The sequence below is a fragment of the Alexandromys fortis genome, unplaced genomic scaffold, assembly GCF_014885135.2.
Source record: "Alexandromys fortis isolate MF-2015 unplaced genomic scaffold, M_Fortis_MF-2015_v1.1 scaffold_31, whole genome shotgun sequence".
NCBI classification, from domain to species: Eukaryota; Metazoa; Chordata; class Mammalia; order Rodentia; family Cricetidae; genus Alexandromys; species Alexandromys fortis.
The window spans coordinates 10,305,401-10,329,353 of NW_026067974.1; the positions used below are offsets into that span (position 1 = coordinate 10,305,401).

The following is a 23,953-nucleotide window of genomic DNA, read 5'->3' on the forward strand; positions in this document are numbered from 1 at the left end:
AGACTCCTCTTTCAGGGGAGGGAGGAGAGACCGGGAAGTAATGGCATGCCCTGACAGGGAAAATGGTGGTTATTCAAGGGTCAGGATCTTGACTCTGGTGTCCAGTACTGCCCAGGAGCCTTTCCTTAAATTCATTAAGCATGTTTCTCATGCCTAATGCCTTTTTAAATGCACAGGCGTTAAGCACGAGAGACTTACTATCTCCTGAGGGAGGCTAAAAGCCGAGGGAAAACAGAAGTCCTTTAAAAGTGTGTGATAGATGCGGTGTCGCGTCTGTAATCCCAGCACTTGGAAGGCTTTCTGAGTTTGAGGCCAATCTGAAACTCTGTCTCAAAAAATCAAAAAAGTATTTCTCCCAAGGGCTCTGTGCTCACAGACCGCCCATCGTGCCTTCCCCTTTACTCCACAGTGCCAGGCCTGCATGGTCCAATAACCACGACACCCTAGAGTTCTTTGCCGTTCTTGCACCCTCTAACAGCCTAACTTTGCTTCCGGCTCTGTCCCGGAGGCGCCGGGTGGAGAGAGGCGGGACTGGGGCGGAGCTGCAGAGCCACACGGATCCCGGGTTGCTTGGGGGGCGGGCTCAGCGGCGCAACTTCCGCCGCTGGGAAATCTTCTTCCGCTCTGAGGAGTTCCTTGGACCGTGGAGCAGGACTGCAGCTGAGGCAGGAAGAGTTGGGGCCGTGGTGACATGAAGCAGGTGGGTCCTGCAGCGGTCGCTGGGACCGGGTGATGGTACAAGAGCTGCCCCTAGCCGACGAAATCCGCTTCCCTGCCCGGTGTCCTTCTTTGGTTCGGTCCGACCCTTCCCACGCCCCTCGCGCTCCGGGTTCCGCCCCCTTCCTCTCGGCCGGCTGCTGCTTTGCGCGCGGGGCTGGGGAGCGGGTGTTTTGGTCTTTAACCCCCCAGAGGGCCTGGGAAGCGTCTGTGGTCGCTTTCCTAAGCATTCTTCTTGATAACGACAGGAAAAGCGAGGGGTCGGTATCTGAGTATTTGTGGGGCAACGGTTGGATGTGGGAAGGGGTCAGAATCAGAAGGAGAAAAACATACTTTCCAATAGTCTGCATCTCTGCCCGCCACTGTTTTCTCCAACTTCGGTTGGAAACATCCACGAGTAACTTCCTAATAATATCAGAAAGGTCTTTTAAACTTTTCTTTATTCCTCAGAAGTGCCTATTACCATTGGTTCTCATTCCTGACATGCTCCCACCCTTTGACTCTCTTATATTTCCATTTTTTTTTTTTTATTCCCGCCTCTCTGACAAGAGGTTAGAAGTACCACTTCACATTCTCTCTGGCCCAGCCCTCCTCTCTGTGCACTGATCTTGGATGGCCTCATCCACTGTTGTAGCTTCAGGTCTACTGACTATATCCAGATTGACGACACACATTAAATTGTCAAGCTGCCTCTGCCTCCTTCTCCTTCACTTCAGATGGAGTGTGCTTGTTTCAAAACCGAGCTGACCTTTTTTTTTTTGTTTTGTTTTGTTTTTGTTTGTTTTTCGAGACAGGGTTTCTCTGTAGCTTTTGGAGCCTGTCCTGAAACTAGCTCTGTAGACCAGGCTGGCCTCGAACTCAGAGATCCGCCTGCCTCTGCCTCCCGAGTGCTGGGATTAAAGGCGTGCGCCACCATCGCCCGGCTTTGATCTTTTATCTGTAAATTCATCCCTCCACTTTTGTCTTATCCCAAAGAACTCCAGAGTCGCCTTACTCCCTTGACCCTCAGTGTGCCTAGAGGTGTCAGGAGAGCTAACTCCTGAGCCTTCTCTGTTACCACCCTTGTTACCAGCTTCTCACCAGACCCAGCTTGAGGTCCTAACTGCTTGCGGCCCAGTCTCCAGACTCCAGCTGTTGCAGACTTTGAGGTCACAAGTCTGATGGTGTCATTTCCTTCCTTATGGTCCTTTGCTTGCTTCCCATTGCCTGTGGAGAAAGGCTGAACCCCTAACAAGATTTAGGGGAGTGCGCTTTGGCTGTGTTCTTCACTGTAAATCTCAACAACATGGTCCTGAAGGATGTGCCTTGCTCACAGAAGGTTCTTGTTTCCTTGTGTCTTTGTACATATCAGCTCCTCTTTCCTCTCTGGTCAGATGGGCTTCCATCTAACTTGTCTCTAATGTCCTGCTTAGACGGCACAATCTCCACACCACCTCCCTCCACCCCAAAGGTTGGATGCCTCTTTTTGTGAACACCCTTAGCAGCATGGCTGAGAATACAGACCTCTGCACCAGACCACTTGGATTCTGATAGTGCCTCGAGACCTGGATGATCAAGTCAGTACCTCACTTCCTCATCTGGAAAAATGGAAATAGTAATGTGTTTACCTTGTAGAGTTGTGAGGACAAATGAAAAAGCTCATGCATAAAAGACAAAATTATCAGGTCATCAAGCTAGTGGTGTTGCACGCCTTTAATCACAGCAATTAGGAGTCAGAGGTAGGTGGATCTCTGTGAGTTCCAGGCCAGCCCGGTCTACAGAGTGAGTTCCAGGACAGACAGAGCTATACAGAGAGACCCTGTCTCGAAAAAAGAAGCAAGCAAACAATAAAACTCCCAGGCCTCTGAGTGCCCAATAGGCGCACATTAGTTAACATGACTTACAGAAGAACACGCTAGTTCTTCTTTATAACGTCTCATGATGGATGTGGCTTCCTTCTCATTCTGTCCCTGGGTCCTAAATGAAACCTTACACTGGAAGGTACTGGGAACAGGAGCTGTACTTACTGACTAAAGATTCAGGGGTGAAAAGAACCCAGGCGTAGAGACCATGGTGGACTCAGAGAAAGGAGAGCTGGTCCTTCTCGTGGAGTGACTCCTTCCCATGATTGCTATGAGGAAATATCCCCTAAACTTAGGAGTAGAAAGGGATGATACTGTGGGGATGCCCTAAAATGTTGGTGTTTGGGGTCATTTTGGATGTCTAGGCCTTTGTTGCTGCCTTTTTTTTTTTTTTTTTTTAGAATTTTTTGGTTTGGTTTGGTTTGTTTCTTTTGAAAAAAGTTTTTCTGTGTAGCTTTAGCTGTCCTGGAACTTGCTCTGTAGACCATGCAGGCCTTGAACTCAGAGATCCACCTGCCTCCAGAGTGCTGGAATGAAAGGTGTGTACAGCCATGCCCAGCTTTTTTTTCTCCCTTTTAAAAGATTTTGAAATTTGCCAGGCCATGGTGGCACACACCTTTAATCTCAGTACTCTGCAGGCAGAGGCAGGAGGATCTTTGTGAGTTCAAGGCCAAGCTGGTCTATAGAGAGAGTGCCAGGACAGGCTACAAAGCTATATAGAGAAACCCTGTCTCAAAAAAATGAAATTTTTTATGTACATGAGTGTTTTATTTGCACATATGTCTGTACACTGTGTATGCCACGTGCCCTTGGTGGTCAAAAGAGAGTATTGAGTTAATGGACGGTGTGGGTGCTAAGAATCACACCAGTGAGCATTCTTCCACCCTCTGTTGCTCCTTTGCCTCCAGGGTTGTGCAACCCCCCCCCCCCCCACACACACACACACTTTCCCCATGAGGCGGATTCTTCTAGGCCTCAGGTAGCTCCTCCTCCCTGTGATCTCTTCTCACTGCTGCCCAGGGCAGAGGCTTCCTTCTCTGGGAGGTGTGGGGGAATACTGTTGCCTCCATTCTACAGAGGAGGAAGCTGAGCCTTTGAGGGAGGTTGGTTCAAAGTCACTTGGTAGAGATTTAAAGCCTTTACCTTAATTTCAAATGCATAGCCATGACCCAGGCTCTGCTTCTGTCTCAGTGGTGTCCACGAGAGCAGCTAGCATATCAGTGGGACAGAGGACAGCGGAGAGCATGTCCTTTTGTCAGTTGTGTGCCCCTCTGAAAGTTTCCTGGCTGGAGTGAGGCAAATGTGGGCTTTCATCTGGTCAGAGCTGGGCCTGGGAGAAGCCTGTGCAGTCCACAGCTCCCTATGAGACACTGGCCCTTTCCAGACTGACTCTGGGAACTCGACTTCCTCAGTTTTTACCCAGTATCACTAAAGAATGGAGTAGAGTCTGAGCCGCCAACCCTAGCAGGTCAGAAGTCGCGGAGTCACTGAACTAGGGGCATTCTGGCGGGGCAGGATGGGGTGGGGGGTGTTGGGCAAACCTGACATGTGGCTGTGCTTTCCAGTTACTGCACAGTCAGAAACCACGGCTAGGAAGGAGTGGGACCACGGCTAGGAAGGAGTGGCTCTCCCCGTCAGAAACCATGGCTAGGAAGGAGTGGCTCTCCCCATGCTAGCCTGACTCTTCTTCCCATTTCCGCAGGAGGAAAGGGGAAATGGAATCACTTTGGGTTTGCAGCCACACATCTCTCTGCTGCTGTATGCCCTGGTCTCCTTAAACTTCCACTTCCCCAGGGCCAGGGAATGTCCCTAGCCCTCTGTGGGTGTATGGTTAGGGAGCAATAGGTCACTTGTTCCTAGGCTGAGGGCAGGAGTCACCAGACAGAACCATCCTTGATAAACTTCCTGATAGATAAGCTTCCTGAGACAGAGTCCTCCTGTCCAGTAGCCAAGTGGACTTTTAGTTTGGGTACAGTGCCCTGCTGTACGTGCCTGGCCCAGGGCCTTGCGTTGCGTGGCAGGGACACCATGTAGGTGGAATTTCTCAGTCCTTCAAGTCCTGTTAAGTAGATACTCTCTGAGCCAGGCGGTGGTGGCACACATCTTTAATCCCAGCCCTCAGGAGGCAGAGACAGGTAGATCTGTGTGAGTTCCAGGCCAGACTGGTCTACAGAGAGAGTTCCAGGACAGTCAGGGCTACACAGAGAAACCCTGTCATGAAGGAAAAAAAAAAAAAAGTAGGTACTATTTGATCTCCATTTTACAGAGAAGGGACCTGTGGATGAGACTCGGTGACTTGGTCAAGGACACACAGCCCAACGAGAAATAATCTTGGGCTTTTATTTAGGTCCGGCGCTGACCTCAGATCTGCTCCCTCTCTGCAATCCCATAGAATAGCCTGAGATTAGCCCCTGTGACCTGGACAGCCAAAGCTCAGGTCTAGCTATGAGATAGGGGTGGTGCTGACCTGGAGTCCTGAGGTCAGAGGAACCTCGATGGTAGAGGAAATCTTTGCCTAGACTGTGACATTTGAACTCTGAAGGGCAGGAGTTCTCTGGTAGTGGAGGAGGTTGTTCTGGAATGAGGAAGTGGGGAGCCTGCTGTGCTCTCTTTGGGAGTAGCCCTCAGTGGAGTGGGATAGGATTTTAAACCCCATGTCTAGAGAAAAGTGTGAGGTTCCTTCCTCTTAATGTTCCTTATCCAAGAGATTTAACTCAGCCAGGGCCTTCTCTGCGTTGCCATAGGGCAGCCGCCCTGCCCTGGTGCAGCCACCCTGCCGACTGGTGCCTGGGAAATGAGTTCCTTTGTTGGTTTTGGAGGAGCCTGGGCTCTGAGCAGGGCAGGATGCCAGACAGGCAGGATTCAATTTCAGGAAGATTGCTTTGAGGGCCGGACATGAGTGACCCTGCACATCCCTGCCCCTGTCAGGGAGAGAAGCCCGTGAGGAAGGAGCCACCGCATGTTTCCTGGTGTGCTTCCCTGGGCCTGGGGCAGTGGGCCCGACGAAGGACTCCCCAGTGCTGTCGTGGAGTTTAACTTCCGCTGTGAGAAGATGGCAGAAAACATAGAAAGCAACAGTGTAAGAACAGCCAGTGCTGTGACCAAGAGGAAACAAAAGAGGAGGGAGCTTAAATCTGGGGCTCAGGAAAGTTCTCTCTACAGCGAGGTTTCCATAGAAACCAGGATGGAGTAAGGGGACAGCTGCGCAACCTGGAGTTGGAAGAAGGTTGATGTGTCCAGGGACAGCGAGGGAGCAATGTGGCTGGCGTGGAGACTTCAGAGGGGAAGAGACCAAGGGGTGTGCTGTGACGTGGAGTGGGAGCCTTGGCCTTTTTTCTGCTTGAGCTGGAAGCCACTGAGGATTGGGTCTTTGGGAGATGTCTGACCTAGCGTTAGGAGTAGACTCTGGTCAAGTGCAAGTGGAAGGAAGGAGATGGATCTGTGAGAGATGCCTCAGGCTGGCTGACATGGAGGGAACTGACAGTTGGGCCTGATTCTGTCGGATGTGGTGAGGAGGCCCTGGCTCCCCAGGTGAAGGCTGAATGGCTGCTGGTCTTGATGGCATGTATTAGGTCTCAGCTCAGTGGAGAGACCCCTGAAATGGGTCAGCTGGGCCCTTCTATAAGGTAGCAGTGGGCAGGTTTGGGAACTCCACCTCCTCCTTCCCAGGGGGTTATCCTTACCTCTCCTGGTAGGGCGTGTGTGTGTGTGTGTGTGTGTGTGTGTGTGTGTGTGTGTGTGTGTGTGTGATGAAGGAGGCAGTGTGCACAGGGAGGCACGAGGCCCCTACCAGCCGGGCTTGCTCACCTATGTGCTTGCAGCCGGCCCCAGGCCAGCCCTGTCTTTCTGACCCAAAGCCTGGCTCCAGCCCAGCTGCTTACTCACTTTTAACATGGGCATCCTGACCCAGTCCTGACCCAAAGACTCATGGATTCTTTCCCTGCGGAAGAGGCAGACAGAGGCAGATGTGTCAGGAATGTTGTAAGCCATCGGAGCAAATGGGTCCCTCCCTCTTTCCACCAGCCCTGTGGTGCCCAGAAGGTACTGATGTTTGTCCCAGTCTACAGAAGAGGGAGAGAGAAGTGCTCCTCCTCCCAGTGAGTGCTCCTCTTCCCAGCCTGGAGCCCCTTTCTCACCTAACTCCTCTACTCTCCTGCTCTGTAGCAAGTTAGAGTCCCCCACATCAAACCAGAGGCTTACATGCCTTGGGGAGCGTGGCGCCTCCTGGAATGGATTGCCTATCTGTCCTCAGGAAGTATTTGCAGTTCCTGTAGAATCCACTTTTCCAGGCACTTCTGTCTCCTTGTACTGCCAGACAGTCCAGGCCAACACTGTGCTGCCAGTGAGCGGGTACAGCAGGTACAGAAACCAAGGCTGTAACAAATAAGTCACATGGCACACACTTGCCTTGGGCAGGAAGTGCCCACTGGGAGCTGTAGTCAGGTGGCTGCGGCCTCTGGCCGGCCTGGGGAAGAGAGCTTGTCTATGATCCTGCCACCAAAGGGCCCAGTTTTGACAGTTGGGGGTCTTCCTACTGCTCCCCTCATCTGCATGGAAAGGTGACAGGAAGGGTCCGTGCATCCTGGCACACTTCCTAAGACCCTCCACAGGGAGCCAGGACAGACCCCAGCCTCTGCCCCCACTCTAGCCTGGGAATCTACCTTTGCCTGGAGTTGGATTTGGCCTTCTGTATCTCCCAGAATGAGGAGGTGGGGAGCTTGTTCTGTGGCACCCAGCAGGTTGATTGTAGAGTACAGCTTTGAGTGTCTCCTACTCTGTCCCTGTGGTGAGCATAGTTTCCACACACCACGACAAAGCTCTCTGTTGCCCTTTTATTGGCTACCTATGCACCTCAGCCACTAACCAAGCCCTCCCTCCCCTCCGACACTTATACAAATAGCATCCCTGTGAGGTTAGAATTTTAGTGCCTCCAGTGTTTGTAGAAGGTAGGCTTGTAAAACTTGGGGGTGGTGAGGAACCAATGGGCAGGAGAGCAAGGAATCGGTATGCGTGATAAAACAGGTAACAGAGTTTGCCAGTGTTAACACTTTTAAGTGTGTAGTCCAGGTGTGCTAAGTGTATTGTGTATTTATAGCTTGTGAACTGTAGAGAGATGGCTTAGCGGTGAAGAACTCTTGCTGCTCTTTCAGAGGCCTGGAGTTCATTCAGTTCCCAGGATTTATATGCCAAAAGCTGCCTGTAACTCCAGCTCTGGGAATACAACACCTTCTTCTGGCCTTGAAGGATACTTACTTGCGAGTGCATATATCCACAAACACATACACATAAATAAATAATAAAATAAATGCTTTTTAAAAAATGCAACTTAGGAGGTGTTGGAGACTGGTTAAAAGCATGGACTGCCCTTCCAGAGGACGCAAGTTCAAGTCCCAGCACCTGCATGGAAGATTACGACCCTCAGTAACTCCAGTTCCAGGGGATCCAGTACCCTCTTCTCGCCTCTGAGAGCACCAGACACCCGTGGTGCACAGACATGCATGCAGGCAAAACACTCACACACATAAAATAAATCAAATTAAGAACAAAACAGCTTAGGGCTGGGGATACAGCTCAGCTCAGGAGTTGTAGAGTGCTCACAGTGCGTTCGGTCCCCAGCGCTGCAGAGGCCGGCGGCTCTTACCTGTCATCCTGGCATTCGGGAGGTAAAACAGGAGGATCAGAGTTCATTGTCATCCTTGGCTGCACAGCCTGAGATACAGGAAACCGCGACTCAGAAAAGAAACTAAACAGCTGGGCGATGGGCACACCCTTAATCCCAGCACTCGGGAGGCAGAGGCAGGCGGATCTCTATGAGTTCGAGACCAGCCTGGTCTACAGAGCTAGTTCCAGGACAGGCTCCAAAGCCACAGGGAAACCCTGTCTCGAAAAACCAAAAAAAAAAAAGGAAAGAAAGAGAGAAACTAAACATACACTCGGAGGCTGTGGCTGTCATTCCCGATCCACTGTGTAAGACTTGGGGCTCCACCTGCCATGCCAAGAACAGTGAAAATAGGGAGACTGAGTCTCAGAAAGATTTTGCTTTGCCCCGGGTTGCAGGGCCAGGGAGGGGACAAGCCAGACTTTGAACTCTATCCATTCTGCTTATTTATTTGTTTTGGCTGCAGTGCTGGGGCTGTGCGTGCTGGGCAGCTGGGCTTGACCACAATGCCGCATCCTGCATCCGTTCCTTGTATTTGTTTCCTCCGCAGTCTGTCGCCCAGCTCAACAGCCAGCTGCAAGTTGGGCTTCTACCATGTGTCCTGGGAGACGGTTAGAGAGAGAAGGCTGGGGTAGCCAGTGAGGTTGTGGTGACCCCTCCCTCCTTGCCTCGGAAGGAAGTGGAAGCCCAGAGCTTGACCCCCTGGGCTCACACACCTGCTCTGACCATCCCCCACTTCTTCCTCTTCCACCCGAGGGTGGGTGGCAGAACTTCTGGCCCCTCCTACCCTGCTCTCCCAAGCCTTCACACTCAGTTTCCACAGGCACACAGGTGTCAAGTCTGCAGCCATCCCAGGCGGGCTGCTGCTTCAGGCCACGTGTGCGCTCCTCTCCCTGCGACACCTCTGGAGGCGCCTGGGAGGGGCCGGTGACAGCAGGCAGGGAGTTTGGGGGCGGGGTGCTGCTCTCGGGGCTTCATTTCTGTCTCCAGCTGGCTGTTCTTCTGATGGCTGCCAGCGTCTGTCCTCTGGGCTGAACAAGTGCTTAGGGGACTCCTAAGGGCAGGTAGGATGAACCAGGCTTCATGCTGAGTCCCAAGAGGTCTTCAGGGTGACGCTGGGACCAGAGAAAAGCTGATGTGTGGGTCTCTCACAGCCACTGCCCACAATAGACTGGATTTTGGTTCTTGTAAGTTGAGGATAGGACCCTGTGCATGCTAAGTTTGCCTTAGCCACACCTGGGTACCAGGAATCTTTGATTTTTGTCTTTTTTTATCTACCAAAGATTCAGATAAAGTTTATTTATTTATTTTTAAGTTTCTCTTGTTTAGAAGCAGGAGTTTATAAATAAGGCCTTGCCATAGTGGCTCAGAGTTGCCCGTGGTCTCCTCTGGGGACTTGGAGCTGGTTTTGTGAGGAGGGTAGCTCTTGGCCAGCCTCTTGTCAGCTATCCTGTAAGCCCCCGTGCGTGCGTGGCTCCCACATGCTGGCATCTTCTACTCCCTCAGGTCCCCAGCACCTCTGCTCTCAGCTCGGCTCTCTCTGAGTCTCTCGCCTCCACAAGGATGTCTGGGTGTGAGTTTCAGGGCGGTTGTGCTCCAAGTGTATCTCACACCCAAGCTGCTGCCACCCAAGTCCTGTGCCCAGGGAGGGACGGGACGCCAGTAAGAGGCGAGGACCATGTGAGAAGCCACAGCACTGAGAAGTGAGCTAGGCAAAGAGGGGGGGATGGAGAATAAAAGATGAGAGAGGAAGGGAGAGGCACAGAGATGCTGGGGTGCAGAGAGAGGCTCCCAAGTGGGGGAGAAATGGAGATGAAGGCCCAGACAGACAAGGGTGACAGTATTTCCCGTGGGCTGTGGGCAAACAGGCATTCTCATACATTACGCCAGGAATGCCAACTGCCAAGGGAATTTGGCAGTGCCTAACAAAACCACGCATGCAGGATGACCCAGCAGTACTGCTTCTAGGGAATTCTTATCTGGAAGATAGACTCCCAGCAGCATGAAAATGTACACATACCACGTAACACAATGTAGTGTTTCTGCTCATTACAAATATAAATGTTTGTCCATAGGCCATGGATTCGGTAAGATGTATCTCATCTGTCAGCTGCAGTTGCGAGGGCTGGGGATACAGTCCAGCGGCATGCTTGCCAGGCACGCACCGCACACAGCCTTGTTCGATCCCCAGTACAGGGTGGGGAAAGGGTATAAATAGAGTACTAGGCTCGCGTGGTGGTTTGACTGTGAATTCCAGCTCTCAGGAGGCAAGAGTAGATTTTGAGTTTGAGGTCAGCCTGGCGTAGGTAGGGAGAGCTAGTCTTAAAAAAGTAACAGTCAGTTTTATAAGCAAATGAAGAAGGCTGCTCTGTTGGGCAGTAACTCAGCTGCTAGAGTGGTTGGCTAATCTTGCAGGGGAAGGCAAGAGGGTCAGAAATTCAAAGGCATCCCTGGCTACATGCAGAGTTTGAGGCAAATCTTGGATGCATGAACCCCATCTCAAAACAACAAAATAAGGCCCGGGCGGTGGTGGTGCCCGCCTTTCATCCCAGCACTCGGGAGGCAGCGACAGGCGGATCTCTGTGCATTCTAAGCCAGCCTGGTCTACAGAGCTAGTGCCAGGACAGGCTCCAAAGCTACACAGAGAAACCTTATCTCAAAAAAACAAGAAACAAAACAAAAACGAAAAGGTGCTTGCTGCCAAGCATGATAACCTGAGTTCAATTCCTGGGCCCTCACTTGGTATGGTAGAAGGGGAGCACCGACTTCCACTAGATACCCTCTGACCTCTACATGCTGTGGCTATGTGCCCCTCCCCCCCCAATGCATGCACATCCAAAATAACAGGGCTGGAGAGATGGCTCAGAGGTTAAAAACATTGTTTCCTTTTCAGAGGACCTGGGTTCATGCTGTCCATAATGGTGCTTGCCTTTAAAGGGTCTCTGTGAGTTCAAGGCCAGCTTGATCAACACTGTGAATTCCAGGACAGCTAGAGCTACAAATGAGATACTATCTCAAAAACAAACATGAATAAATGAATAGATAGGTAGGTAAGTAGATAGATAGATAGATAGAGAGATAGAGAGATAGATAGACATAGAGGACCATGGTTCATTTCCCAGAACCCATGTGGCAGCTCAGAACCTTAGTTCTAGGGGATTTCACATCCTCTTCTGACCTTCATGGTCATCAGACGTACATGTGATAGACATGCATACAGGCAAAACACCCTTACACATCGGAATAATAATTTTGTTTGTTTTTGTTTTTTGAGACAGGGTTTTTCTCTCTGTGTAGCTTTGGAGCTTATCCTGGAACTCGCTCTGTAGACCAGGCCGGCCTCAAATGCAGCAATCCGCCTGCCTCTGCCTCCTGGGTACTAAGATTAAAGGTATGCCCACCACCACCCTGGCCTGGAATAATAATTTTAAAAATAGGGTATAGTTATGGATTGTATTGTGTCTCTGGAAAGGCATGTGTCCTACACCCCTGTACTACATGAAGTGACCTTATCTGGAAATGGGGGCGTCACAGAGGAGATGCAGGCACCCTGGAGCGAGTGGCCCCTAACCCAGGAAGTGGTTCTGTGTGACTAGTGAGACGCAGGAGAGTGCTGTGCGGGACTGTGGAATAGAGCCCTCAAGCCAGGGAGTACCAGATTGCCTGGTGTCACACTGCCAAAAGCTGGAGAGCTGAACCAGGCAACTCTGAATTTAGACTTCTGGATTCCGGAAGCTGGGGAGGGCGTGATACTTCTATGTTTTAAATTTTGTTGTTTTGTTTTCTTCCTTTTTTTTTTTTTTACTTCTTTGTTATGCTGGGGGTTGAACTTTGGGTTTCTTGCACGTGTTAGTCAGGGGTTCTATTTCTGGGCTATGTCACCACCCCGAATTCCTGTGGATGGAGAGAGTTTGCTTTGGGTTTGGGCTTTTGTGCGGCAGGTGAGGGGGAGTTTGAATCTCACTCTGTATCCCAGGCCGGTCTTGAATCTGTCTTCTTTTCTCAGTTGGCTTATAGGCCCGCATCACTCCGCACAGCCCACATTTCTCTTCTACGCAAGCTGGGCTGAGAGTGTAGCTCAGCTGGCAGGGTGTCTGGGCACCATGCGCTAGCACCCGGGTTCACTCTCCAGCATGAGCCAGCGTAGTGGTGCATGCCTTATTCCTAGCACTCAGGAGGTGGCGGCAGAAGAATCAGACGCTCAAGGCTGGCCTTGGCTCCATAGGCCTGGGCTACATGAGACCCTGTCCTTCAAACCTCTGGGAGAAAGATGAAAAGAACGAGAGAAAACAGCTGGGCTGTGATGGCGCACGTCTTTAATCTCAGCACTCGGGAGGCAGAGGCAGGCTGATCTCTGAGTTCGAGGCCAGCCTGGTCTACAGAGTGAGTTCCAGGACAGCCAGGGCTACACAGAGAAACTCTGTCTGGAAAAAACAAAAGTGGGTTCTAAGCTGCTCTGGACTGCAGAGGTTCCTGTCAGCGTGGCGGATTTGCTGGTAGAAGGTGACTTTGTGAAAGACAGGAGGAGATGAAGCCAGAGAGGCAGGGGGAGTGGGAGAGCACACGAGGAAATGTCACTAGCCCTGGAGCTGTGTCACAGGGGGGGAAGTGCTGAGTCTCCAGTCTGGCATCGAGCCCATGATGGATGCTGGGCCATCCCATTGGCCCTGGCCTGTCACAGCCCCTTTACTGATGGCTTCTTCTGGAGCTGAGCTGAGCTCCCCGAGCACTCTCTAGGTGACCATGTACCGGGGTGTCCTAGGTTCCTGCAGGTGACTTTAGGGTCTCTTGCTGAGAGCAGTCTGTCTGCCTCTGTTTGTGGGGTTTGCTCAGGCAGAGGGTGAACCCTCTATTGGCCACAAACTGGGTCCCCTTTAGGACTTGGTAGGTTAAGGACCCGGAAAGTGGCAGAGGGAAAAGAAGTTTAAAAGCGACAACACCAGGGCTGGAGAGATGGCTCAGTGGTTAAGAGCACTGACTGTTCATCCAGAGGTCCTGAGTTCATTTCCCAGCAACCACATGGTGGCTCACAACCATCTGTACTGAGATCTGATGCCCTCTTCTGGCCTGTGGGCAAACATGCAAGGAAACACTATGTACATAATAAATAAATTAAATCTTTTTTTAAAAAAAAGCGACAACACCAGCAGAGGGTGGTGGCTCCATCCGCCTTTGTGAATGTGGACTGATGTCCAGGACGCCCCCCCCCAGCTGCTGCGCCAATTCATGCTGGAGTTAGCTGCTCTCTGCCCCCTCCCCCACCCAGGGAGCTCAGCAGATCAGTGCTGCCTGGAACCTCAGCATGGGGTCTGTGGCACCAGAGGACTGAGACTCACTTTGTCTTTGAGTTCATCAGAGTTTCTGCGGTTGCATAGGAGGCTCAGGCCTAGATACGTCCACTTGTCCCAGAGCCTTGACTGTCTCACCTATATGAAGATCTATCCTGTCCTGCTTGGGCACAAAGGTGGCCATGGCCATGTGGACTCTGGGCAACAACCCTGGATTAGATTTGCTGTGCATCATGGATCTGAGGGCCAGGAGACTTCTGCAGTGTTCATGTATCCAACAGTCAGTTAGGAAGGACCTGTTGTCCGGCACACATGGTGCCAGCTCCTGAGAGATAGCAGTGACCAAGTCAACTGAAGCCCTGTGCCTGCCCTTGGACGTCACTGTCCAGTGGGAGAAAGGCTAAAGCGTGAAGATGAGATTTCAGATAGCAGTGAGCTCACGGAAGGAAGGGAAACGGTGGGCGGTGCCTGACTGTGAGTGGAGGCTGGGAAGGGCCACTGTGTGGGCAGAGCCCTAGGGCTGGGGAAGAACATTCCAGACAACAGGAAGGCCAGACTCAAGGGCTGGAGACAGACTGGGCTACCACATGGAGGGACACAACCAAAGGCCCAAGTGGCTGTGATAAGTCAGGGGTCAGGGTGTTGCCCAGTTCGCAGAGCTGGGCACAGTGCCCACCCTACCTCACCCACCCTCCTGCCAGGATTTGGGGAGCTGAGGGAAGGTGGGAGGTTTCTGCTTCTGAACAAACTCCTCCAGCTGCCTTGTGAGGAAGGGTTGTCGAAGGTGAAGAGCTAGCGGCAGTTGGGCCTGGCGCGGGTGTTTGAGCTACCGAGCAGGGACCAAGGTGTGCGCGGTCCAGACCCACTGAGACGTGCGGCTCCAGAATCCCTCCCAGTTGCCATGGATTAGGGGTGGAGGGGCCGGCCTGCTGCTGGGAGGGAATGTGGCTTTGTCCTGTGAGAACAAAGAACAGAGCCTTGGGCCCTCTTCTCCTGGGGGTGGGGGCAGGCCAAAGGCTGTTGACAGGACTTGGGGCTGAGCTTCAGCGTGTGCAGGAACAGACTATGGCCCCAAGATCCAGAGTAAGTGCCCCGTTAGGGCATCCCAGAACCTCCAGGTAGCAAGCTGAGCAAGGGGGATGCTCAAATCTTGCTGCCTCTTAACGCCTTATTCCTAAGAGGATCTGAGCAGAGCTATGGGCCTTGGTGTAGGACAGGGGAGCCCAGCTATGTGGTAAAATAAAATAGGGTACCTGGGAAGTGGTATTCCTGGGACCTCCAGGGCCCTGACAGCCACTTACCTCTTCCCCTAGCCCTGCCGCTGAGACCTTCTTGTCCCCACTTCAATGTGGGGGCCCACCAGGATGAGCAAGCTGCCTAGCGAGCTGGCCTGTGACTTGGAGCGCAGTCTGCCAGCCCTGGCCTCCCTGGGCAGTTCCCTGTCCCACAGCCAGAGCCTGACGTCACACCTCATCCCACCACCCCCGGAGAGACGCAGGGCCATCTCCGACGTCCGCCGCACCTTCTGTCTCTTTGTCACCTTCGACCTGCTCTTCATCTCCCTCCTATGGATCATCGAGCTAAATGTGAGTTGGGGTCACGTCGGGGAGGCGGGTCACCTGCTTCCTAGTCCACCTGCTTGCAGCATGGGAGGGTCGTTGGGCCTCACTCATAGAGTTGATCTGAGTTAAATGGAGAACGGAAAATAAGAATAGCTGTAGTTATTTTCCACATAAAGAGAGGGACCAGTACCCGGGGGGGGGGGGGGAGAGGGGATCAGAGGGATTGTTCTAGGCTCCCCAGCAAGAATGCGAACATATCTCTAGCTCCAGAGCTGTGTGCTCCGCTTCTGCACCATACTGCCCCCTAGTGGGGACTCTGCGAACAGGAGGAGAAATGCCTCCAGCCGATCCGAGGATATTTTTTTCTTTCTTTCTGCCTTTGCTCTCTGGCTCAAGTTCATCCATCTATTAATCAAACGTGCCCAGAGGCCCTGCGGTGCCCCAGGTGCTGTGCTAAAGGCAGAGAATACAGTGGGGTGAAAACTCCCAGTTCCTGGCTAGTGGCCCTGGTTTTGGGGGATCTGCCTGGTGGCCTGGAGATGGAACTGTCTCAGAGTGCAGTGTCCACACCCCAATAATGCTTCTGATTGAACCTCAGCATACACAAAGTCAGAGGCCCCGAAACAGGGTGTCCCCGGCCTGGTCCCGCTCAGTTTCTTCTCTGTTAATGTGTGGTCTCAGTTCCCAGGACCCCGTGTAGCGTGGGTTCATCGTCAGAGTTAGAGTCGGCAAACATCCTTTTTCCGGGTCTCAGACTTGCCTTTATTGGTATAAGTGGAGAGTTTGGGAAGGGGTTAGCTAGCAGCAAGATGGCAAGAAGTCCCTTTGCCTCTGATCACGTTGAACTGGAAGGGTAAGGCAGAGCCCTGAGGGTGGGTCAGATGAACTGGTACCCTGGGGGTGATGCAGGAACCACTGAAGAGGGCACTGGGTTATCTTACTGATACAGGGCTGAGCTTCTGGGGTCCTGGGCATCTTCCTTTTGAAGGTCCCAGCTAGCATCCAAGCAGCCCTACAGCTCACCCACACCCCTAATTCAATGCATATTTTATAACCCGAGAAGAGCTGGGAGAATGTTGATAATTTTGCTTTTGAAATTCCTCCGCTGACAGCTGTGATTGCTCAGCAGTCATCAGGCAGCCTTGAGCGTTCCCGCGATGCGATAGAGCCTATCCCACAACACACTGCTATAACACAGATGTAAGGAAAAGGTTCAGGATATCGGATTGAACTCTTAGTGGAGTCAGTGCGACATTTTGCTGGGCAGACAAAGGGGGAGAAAAAGTGTGTCTTTCTGAGACGGGGTGCATGCGTAACCCAGGCTGGCTTTGAACTCAGTCACGCACTCACCTGAGCCTCTTGAGCACTGGTGTTACAGGTGTGTCCCCTGTGCCTGCCTGAAGATGTTATTGGTGTTCAGTTTGTTAGTTTTGTTTTATGTTAGGGGAAGGGGAGCGTGAGTTGGGGGGCGCATGCCTGTGGAGTCAGTTCTCTTCTCCCACCTTCCCGTGCACTGGGGCTCAAACCTAGACACTCAGGTCCTCATTACCAGGTAGCAAGCACGTTTACTAACCGATCTGTCTTGTTGGCCTCACTTAGGAGATTTCTAAAGGACCCAAATGTTGGCTCACCCCAAGATCCAGGCTCAGTGGCCTGATCTTTTAACAGGTGTCCCCAAACTGGATGTAACACACACCTGTAATCGTAGCACTTGGGAAACAGAGGCAAGGATTTTAAAAACATCCTTATCTACGTGGTGAGCTGGAAGCCCGCCTGGACTAAACAAGACCCTGAATCAAACAAACTCCCCCAGGAAAGCACTCCAGTGTGTAGATGACCTGCCAGAATGGGAGACCTCCAGTCTAGCTGATCGTTAAGGGTCCTCTGGGGCTCCGTTACCAAAATCCTCCCTTCTCAGGGGTGCATATCTATCCCCTCTGAAGAGTTGGGATACAGTCTGGCTGTTGGAATCTGTCCAGAGTCCCTAGTCTCCCAGATCCCTGGACATTGGCATCTGTGCCATGGTGTTAAGGCTCTGGGTGAAGATCCATGGTAGACTGGGCAGGGACAGGAGCAAGCCGAGGGGCCGACTTTCCTTGCTGGCTTCTCAAGGCACAGCAGTACCATTGTGATGGATCTCACCCATTAAACACAAACCTAATTGATTGATTTGCCACCTGGGGCTCTGTCTGACACCACTACCCAGCCCAGCCCAGCCCCCCTCGTGGATGGTGGCTGGCAAGATGGAGAACCACGGTGCTAGGAAGGAAATGAGATTACAGAAGAGGCGTCTCCAGGACACGTCTGCTAGCTTTGTGTGGGCCTACCACCTCCCCTGCACAGCCTACCGGCCTCCAGGCCTCCTTTATAGGCAGTACACTTGAACCCAGCTTGGCCTGTGTGGGCTGCCTGGATCCTTGGGCCAAACTGGTGCCTGAGGTCTTGGGCTGGTAGCTCAACTCTCTTGTAGCCTCACCCACCTGGATGGTGGCTTATCCTCTCTAACTTTCCTCTAGACCCCCTTGGCTTGGGCTCCTCACCATCGTCTGTCTTCCTCCCTAGACCAACACCGGCATCCGGAGAAACCTGGAGCAGGAGATCGTCCACTACAGCTTCCAGAGCTCTTTCTTTGACATCTTTGTGAGTGACCCCGGGTTTGGCTGGGTTCTCCTTCTGCATGCCACACACAGCCAGTAGGGGAGGGGCAGCTCTATCCCCTGGTGGTCCTCAGACCTCACAAAGCTCTTAAGCAGGGCCCCACCTTCTGAGAGTCCAAGGTGGGGCAGAGAGAGGACTTCTGAGTAGGAAGTTTACATGCCACTGTCCTCACCTGAGGTGAGGGTGCCCAGGTGGCGGTGCACTGCAGCAGAGCTGTGGTGGCCAAGCCGGCGCCTGATGTTACGACACCGCCCCTGTTCACCAGGTTCTGGCTTTCTTCCGCTTCTCTGGGCTGCTGCTGGGCTATGCTGTGCTGCGGCTCCGGCACTGGTGGGTGATTGCGGTAAGATGCCCGCTGTGGCAACTCTCAGGCCTCCCCTGGTAGGGACTGGTGTGAGGGCTGCGTGGGGAGGACTCACTCCCCAGCCTCCGCCTTCCCCCTTGCCCTGCTATCTGCCCAGCAGGTCACCACCCTGGTGTCCAGTGCGTTCCTCATCGTCAAGGTCATCCTCTCGGAGGTCAGTGGCTCAGGCGCTAGCCAGTCTGATGGGCATCTGCCCTGAGGGTGGGCTTCTCTTCTGCAGGGTTGGGGTGTCTGTTTCTGCTATGGCGGAGAGGAGGGAATCTTCTCCCTCATTATTTGCAAGGAGTCGTCCTTATTGGCTTCCCCGACTTACACTGCTGCCACCATGAGGTTTAGCAATTCTTTCTCTGCACGCACGCGCGCACACACACAACCTTGTTTGTTTAGTTTTCAAGACAGGGTTGCTCTCTGTAGCTTTGGAGCCTGTCCTGGGACTTGCTGTGTACACCAGACTGGCGTCAAGCTCACAGAGGTGCTCTTGCTTCTGCTTCCTGAGTGCTAGGATTAAAGGCGCACGCCACCACCGCCAGTCCTGTTTAATTGCTTGTTTTTGAGACAGGGACTTGTTATATGTAGCCCTTGGCTGGCTTAGAACTCACTATGAAGACCAGACTGGCTTCCAACTCAGAACTCTTCCCGCCTCTGCCTCCCTAGTGCACCACCACCCATGACATTTTTTTCATTAAAGCAGGATTTCACATGGTGGTAACCATGAACTTATTCTCCTGCCTCCACTGCCCTAGCCTGGGATTACAAGCGAGTGCCACCTTGCTGATCTCTAGAGTTCTGGGGCTGGAACCCAGAGGCCTGAGACACACCTAGCCAGAATCAGTTTTTCCTGCCACACATATAATTCATCTTAGAGACATATGCCATAGCCAGTCCCTAAATAGCTGCTACCAAACGTAGGGTATATACTAGTCCGGCTATTCTAAGCTGGTGGCCTCAGAAGGGGGCTCTAGGTTTGGGGTAACCTCCTGCCATGTTCTCTTCCTGTCTCAGCTGCTCAGCAAAGGGGCATTCGGCTACCTACTTCCCATTGTCTCTTTTGTCCTGGCCTGGTTGGAAACCTGGTTCCTTGATTTTAAAGTCCTACCCCAGGAGGCTGAAGAGGAGAGATGTGAGTGCTGGGGGTTAGGCTTGGCCGGACTGGGTTTGAGAAGGTCTTCTCGGCTCTGAGCGGGGGAGTAGCATGCCTTAGTCGGTCTGAGCCCCTTTGCCACCTTATCAGCCTCTGCGAGGCTGAGTCTAAAGCTTGTCCGGGGATAATGGCTGCCCGTGTCTCCTTCTGCAGGGTATCTTGCTGCCCAGGCTGCTGTTGCCCGTGGACCTCTGCTGTTCTCCGGTGCTCTGTCTGAGGGCCAGTTCTACTCTCCCCCAGAATCCTTTGCAGGTGAGAGCTGCTGGGTGGGGAGCTGCCTCTAGGGAGGGGCTGTGTGGGGAGCCAGGTAGGCTGGGTCTGTTCTTTCTGTTCCTTCTCTCAGGCTCTCTGGGGAAAGCCAGCAACCCTCTCCCACACACTTTTAGCCCCCACACTCTTGCACTCATCTCTGAACCCCTCCACCTCCTCCTCTGGCTCCCCACCCCCTGCCTTTGTCATCTGCTCTTGTTTCCCTGCAGGGTCTGACAGTGAATCTGATGAGGAAGTCCCTGGGAAGAAAAGTTTCTCTGCCCAGGTATCTTGCTGCCCACCTCCACCACTGCCTGGGAACGGGCCAGTGCTGGGCTCTGCCAGGCTGGACAGATTTCCCTGCAGAGGAAAGACCTCTGAGTGCCAGTTAGTGCCTGTCTATTGGAGTATCTGCCCAACCACGGGCTGGTCAGGCCCATTGGCCCGTCCTGTGCCCGAGGACACAGGAACAGCCAGTCCTGCAGACCACAGAAAGTATGTAGGGTCAGGGGCACCAGCCTGAGCCCCACATCCAGCTGGACAGGTTTCTGGAAGGAAGGGTTGTGGAATGTGTGGAGAAAGAACAGACTTGAGCCAGGAGGGCACAGACACCCCCCACCCTCCCCACCCCCCGCTGACCCCTCTCTGTTCCCTTCCCTTTGTTCCCTTCCAGGAGCGGGAGTACATCCGCCAGGGGAGGGAAGCCACGGCAGTGGTGGATCAGATCCTGGCCCAAGAGGAGAACTGGAAGTTCGAGAGGAGCAATGTAAGGACCCCCTGCCCACCTGACCCCTGCGTGTGACGGGAGCCCCTGCCCACCTGACCCCTGTGTGTGGCAGGAGTCTTCACCCTTTTTCTGAGCCCTGAGAAGTGAACCTGAGGGTTGAGTAAACGGAAACCCGCCCCAGGGAGGCGGTGGATCTAGAGTTGGAGCTACCCGCAGCCTGGGGTCCAGCCATTCAGTTGGAGGCCACGCTGGGCTGGACTCTATCTCCCCGTCTTCCACCGCCCAGGCCTCGTCTCCCTGATGTTTGGTTTCCTGGGATTCAGGCTTTGAGGGGAAGCCAACCTGCGTCCCATGTGTGGTGTTTTGTTTCATGATCAAAAGAGCATTATCTAAAAAGATTGCAGCTAGCTGGGGAAACAGGGAAGCATGCCCGGGTCTTTGCTGGCCAGTTCCCCTGGCAGCCCTTGGCAGCCTGGAGCTGTGGTTCTGGTTTGTCACGGTTCCAGTCACAGCTGAGCTGACTTTCAACGTGAGCGCAGAGCTGACCTCTGCACGTGGTCCTGCTCACTAGAGCCACCACCGTGTTCTGAAGGCTGCCCAGATGTCCCCAGAGTCCTGGGGTTTTCACCTTAGGCTGTTGGAAACCTACCTGGCCTGTCACCTGTTTCCATGCCACAAGTTCCCGTCCCCAGAGGTGCCCTCCACCCTCCTCCCTGTCACCCTCTGTCCTTGCTGCAGGAGTATGGGGACACTGTGTACACCATTGAGGTTCCCTTCCATGGCAAGACCTTCATCTTGAAGGTGAGTAGGGAAGGGAGTTCCTGTGCTCTGCTGGGGTCCTGCCGCCAAATCTCCCCACTAGAGGGGGGTCGCTTCTCTGGCACCACCCAGCCCTGACCCCCTCCTGCAGACCTTCCTGCCCTGTCCTGCTGAGCTGGTGTACCAGGAAGTGATCCTGCAGCCCGAGAGGATGGTGCTGTGGAATAAGACAGTGACCGCCTGCCAGGTGAGCCACCCGGGTCCTGCTTGCCACCTCTTATGACATGGATCAGTCACAGTCACACCTAACCGTTCCCTCCAGGGGACCTAGCTTCTCTGTATTTAGTGGGTGCTGCTATGGTTCCTTTGGAGAAGGCCACGAGGCAAGAAGGCTCAGTGTGCTTACCTTATACCCAGCCCTGGGCCCATAGGTGACAGTGGCTCATAGCACAGCATCCCTGACAGGGAGAGGCTGGTTTGGAGATGCTGAGGTGCCTGGGCAATGTCGGGGCTTCCCCTGTACCTCAGATCTCCCTGCTTGGCCCTTAGATCCTGCAGCGGGTGGAGGACAGCACCCTCATCTCCTATGATGTGTCATCTGGGGCTGCAGGTGGCGTCGTGTCCCCCAGGTGAGCACCTAGGTCCTCTCTTAGCCAAGCCTCCCACACGCTCGGGACCTCTGTTCTAACCTGCCTCTACCTCCCACCCCCAGGGACTTTGTGAATGTCCGGCGCATTGAGCGGCGCAGAGACCGGTACCTGTCATCTGGCATTGCTACCACACACTGTGCCAAGCCCCCCACGCACAAATATGTCAGGTGAGTCTGGCCTCCCTCGAGCTGTGACCCACTCAGGATACAGTGTGTACACCTGGAACAACCCTTCCCCTCCATGTCTGAGGCCAAAGCCATGTTCTGGTCCCGGCCTACCAGCCTTGCCCATCTCAGCCCTAATCCTGCTGCCTGGAGCCATGCCGCCGTCACCGAGGCGGGGGGGGGGGGGGGGGGGGGGGGGGGGGGCCGGGGGGGGGGGGGGGGGGGAAGAGAGAGAGAGAGAGAGAGAGAGAGAGAGAGAGAGAGGAGGGGGGGGGGGGGGGGGGGGGGGGGGGAGAGAGGCGGGGGGGGGGGGGGGGGGGGGGGGGTATGTGTGGTGGGCACCTGGCTGAGACAGTCCCAGGAATGGGCTGAGGAGCTGGGCGGGGGCGCTGGGTTCTGGGTTATACCTTTCTGCCTTGACTAACTGTCCTCACTGACTGTCCGTGTGCTACCAGAGCGGGGAGGGCTACCCTACACCCCCACAGCTGATCAGACTCCTGGGGTGACCCCAAGAGGTGGCTCCAGCAGAGCTGTCTTCACGAACTTCAGATTAGGGCTCTGTGGTGCTGCCGTAGCCTTGCTAGGAGATGGGCAGGCTTGTGTCCTCTGCGTCACCTCCTTATCTGTGGCAGTAGCTTAAGTGTGCTCTGCAAAAAGGCCATGGGAGGTGAAGAGCAGCCTGCGGGCCAGCTTCCTCCTGGGAAGGCTCCCTCTCCTGGAGGCCATGCCACCCAGAGGTGGGTGGTGCAAAGTGCCACCCTAGGCCACTGTCACAGTTACCTTACTTCATGAGTCTGTACACAGCGGATAAGGACTGGGAAGGTGGTGGGCTCCCTGCCACTGTGGGATGGGTGGTGGGTGGAGGGCAGGTCCTGCCGCCCCTGGCACTGGCTCTGAGCTGCACTGAGGCAGGGATTGTCATCCGTGCCCCTCTTTCCACCACAGTCCAGCTGGACCGAGACTGGGGTGAGGGTGGTTTGGGGGACCTGCGGTGTTCAGCAGCCGCCCACTGTGGTGCTTCCCTCCTCAGGGGAGAGAATGGTCCTGGAGGCTTCATTGTGCTCAAGTCAGCCAGCAACCCCCGGGTGTGCACCTTCATCTGGATTCTTAACACGGATCTCAAGGTGAGGTCATGGCAGCAGGCAGGCCTTGTGGAATGGAGTCTTGGTTGCTATGTGACCTTAACCCCTCTCTGCCCTACTCAGGGACCTCCCACTTTCAGTCTCCTTTACTGGATTGGTTGGTGGCAAGGTCCAGGTGGCCTTCTAGCCCTGAGTTGTGGGACACGTGACATGTGACGCCCTTTCTTATTCCTGATCCCTGGGTCCCCAGCAAGGATGGCGGGCTGCCAGCCCACCTCCAACCTGGCTGTGCTTGTGTGGCCACAGCGTGTTCCTCCCTCTGTGAGTAAGAGGACAGGGGGCCCAGGCAAATTCCAGAGATACATCGGCCCTCTGGCCCAGGATGCCCCTGCTAGTGCGAGCTGCTGATGGGAGACCCTGTTGCAGGCTAGCCGTGGTATGACTTCTTCCTGCCCTGTAGGGTCGCCTGCCTCGGTACCTTATCCACCAGAGCCTTGCAGCCACCATGTTTGAATTCGCCTTTCACCTGCGGCAACGCATTGGAGAGCTGGGGGCCCGAGCTTGACAGTGTTCCCTCGCCACCCTGCAGGCCAGGGTACTGCTGCCATAGCCTTCAGAGTTGGAAAGACAGACTCTGGGCTTCCTGCTGTTCATGAAGGACTGTACCAAGCAGCGGGTAGCGCCTCATTCCCTGGGCTATACCCTCCCACTGACGGGTACTGCCCGGGAACGTGGACCCTGGGGTGCCCCAGGCTGGAGGAACCAGGGCAGTCCCTGCCTTCTGGAGGAGGAGACTCCCGCCATGCTTCCCTAGGGATCTCAGCTTGGTCACAGGGACCTGGGCTTGCCCGTTGCTGACACGAAGGTGAAGACTCTCCATTCCGACTGCTAGGATGGTTTGTACTGTTAGCGAAAGGGTCTGTGACCCTTTTGCGTACACACTGCGGGATGTCAGGGCAGGTGGGGCGACGGGATGGTCCCGCATCTCTGCCTCTCCATGTCCTTCCCCTCTCCCAAGGCCTCCTTGGGGACCTTTGTAATAATTTGAGCCATTTAAAAACATGAAATAAAAAAGTAAAATGCCGGTTGCGG

General features: G+C 53.9%; 1 protein-coding gene across 3 annotated transcripts; it reads left to right on the top strand.

Annotated features, from left to right (window-relative positions):
- The first annotated feature begins 544 nt into the window (after positions 1–544).
- Stard3 (StAR related lipid transfer domain containing 3) lies at positions 545–23,945 on the top strand. Of its 3 annotated transcripts, none has more exons than XM_050157170.1 (15): positions 545–700; positions 14,819–15,091; positions 17,630–17,707; positions 17,991–18,068; positions 18,190–18,243; positions 19,092–19,209; positions 19,384–19,482; positions 19,710–19,765; positions 20,153–20,245; positions 20,945–21,007; positions 21,117–21,212; positions 21,515–21,594; positions 21,678–21,782; positions 22,810–22,903; positions 23,322–23,945. In XM_050157170.1, exons 2-15 carry the CDS (start codon positions 14,852–14,854, stop codon positions 23,424–23,426), a joined length of 1,359 nt encoding a protein of 452 aa, XP_050013127.1. In that variant the 5' UTR covers positions 545–700; positions 14,819–14,851; the 3' UTR covers positions 23,427–23,945. The 3 variants fall into 3 exon arrangements, with proteins under 3 accessions (XP_050013127.1, XP_050013128.1, XP_050013129.1); XM_050157171.1 differs by lacking the exon at positions 545–700 and adding an exon at positions 14,060–14,350; XM_050157172.1 differs by lacking the exon at positions 545–700 and adding an exon at positions 14,458–14,588.
- The last annotated feature ends 8 nt before the right edge of the window (positions 23,946–23,953 follow it).

Excerpts from the sequence above, each read along its gene's own strand:
- Stard3 (XM_050157170.1), top strand. The coding sequence starts at position 14,852 with ATGTGGGGGCCCACCAGGATGAGCAAGCTGCCTAGCGAGCTGGCCTGT. Across the intron at positions 19,483-19,709 it reads TCCCCCAGAATCCTTTGCAG|GGTCTGACAGTGAATCTGAT; the intron begins GTGAGAGCTGCT and ends GTTTCCCTGCAG. Across the intron at positions 21,595-21,677 it reads GGTGGCGTCGTGTCCCCCAG|GGACTTTGTGAATGTCCGGC; the intron begins GTGAGCACCTAG and ends TCCCACCCCCAG.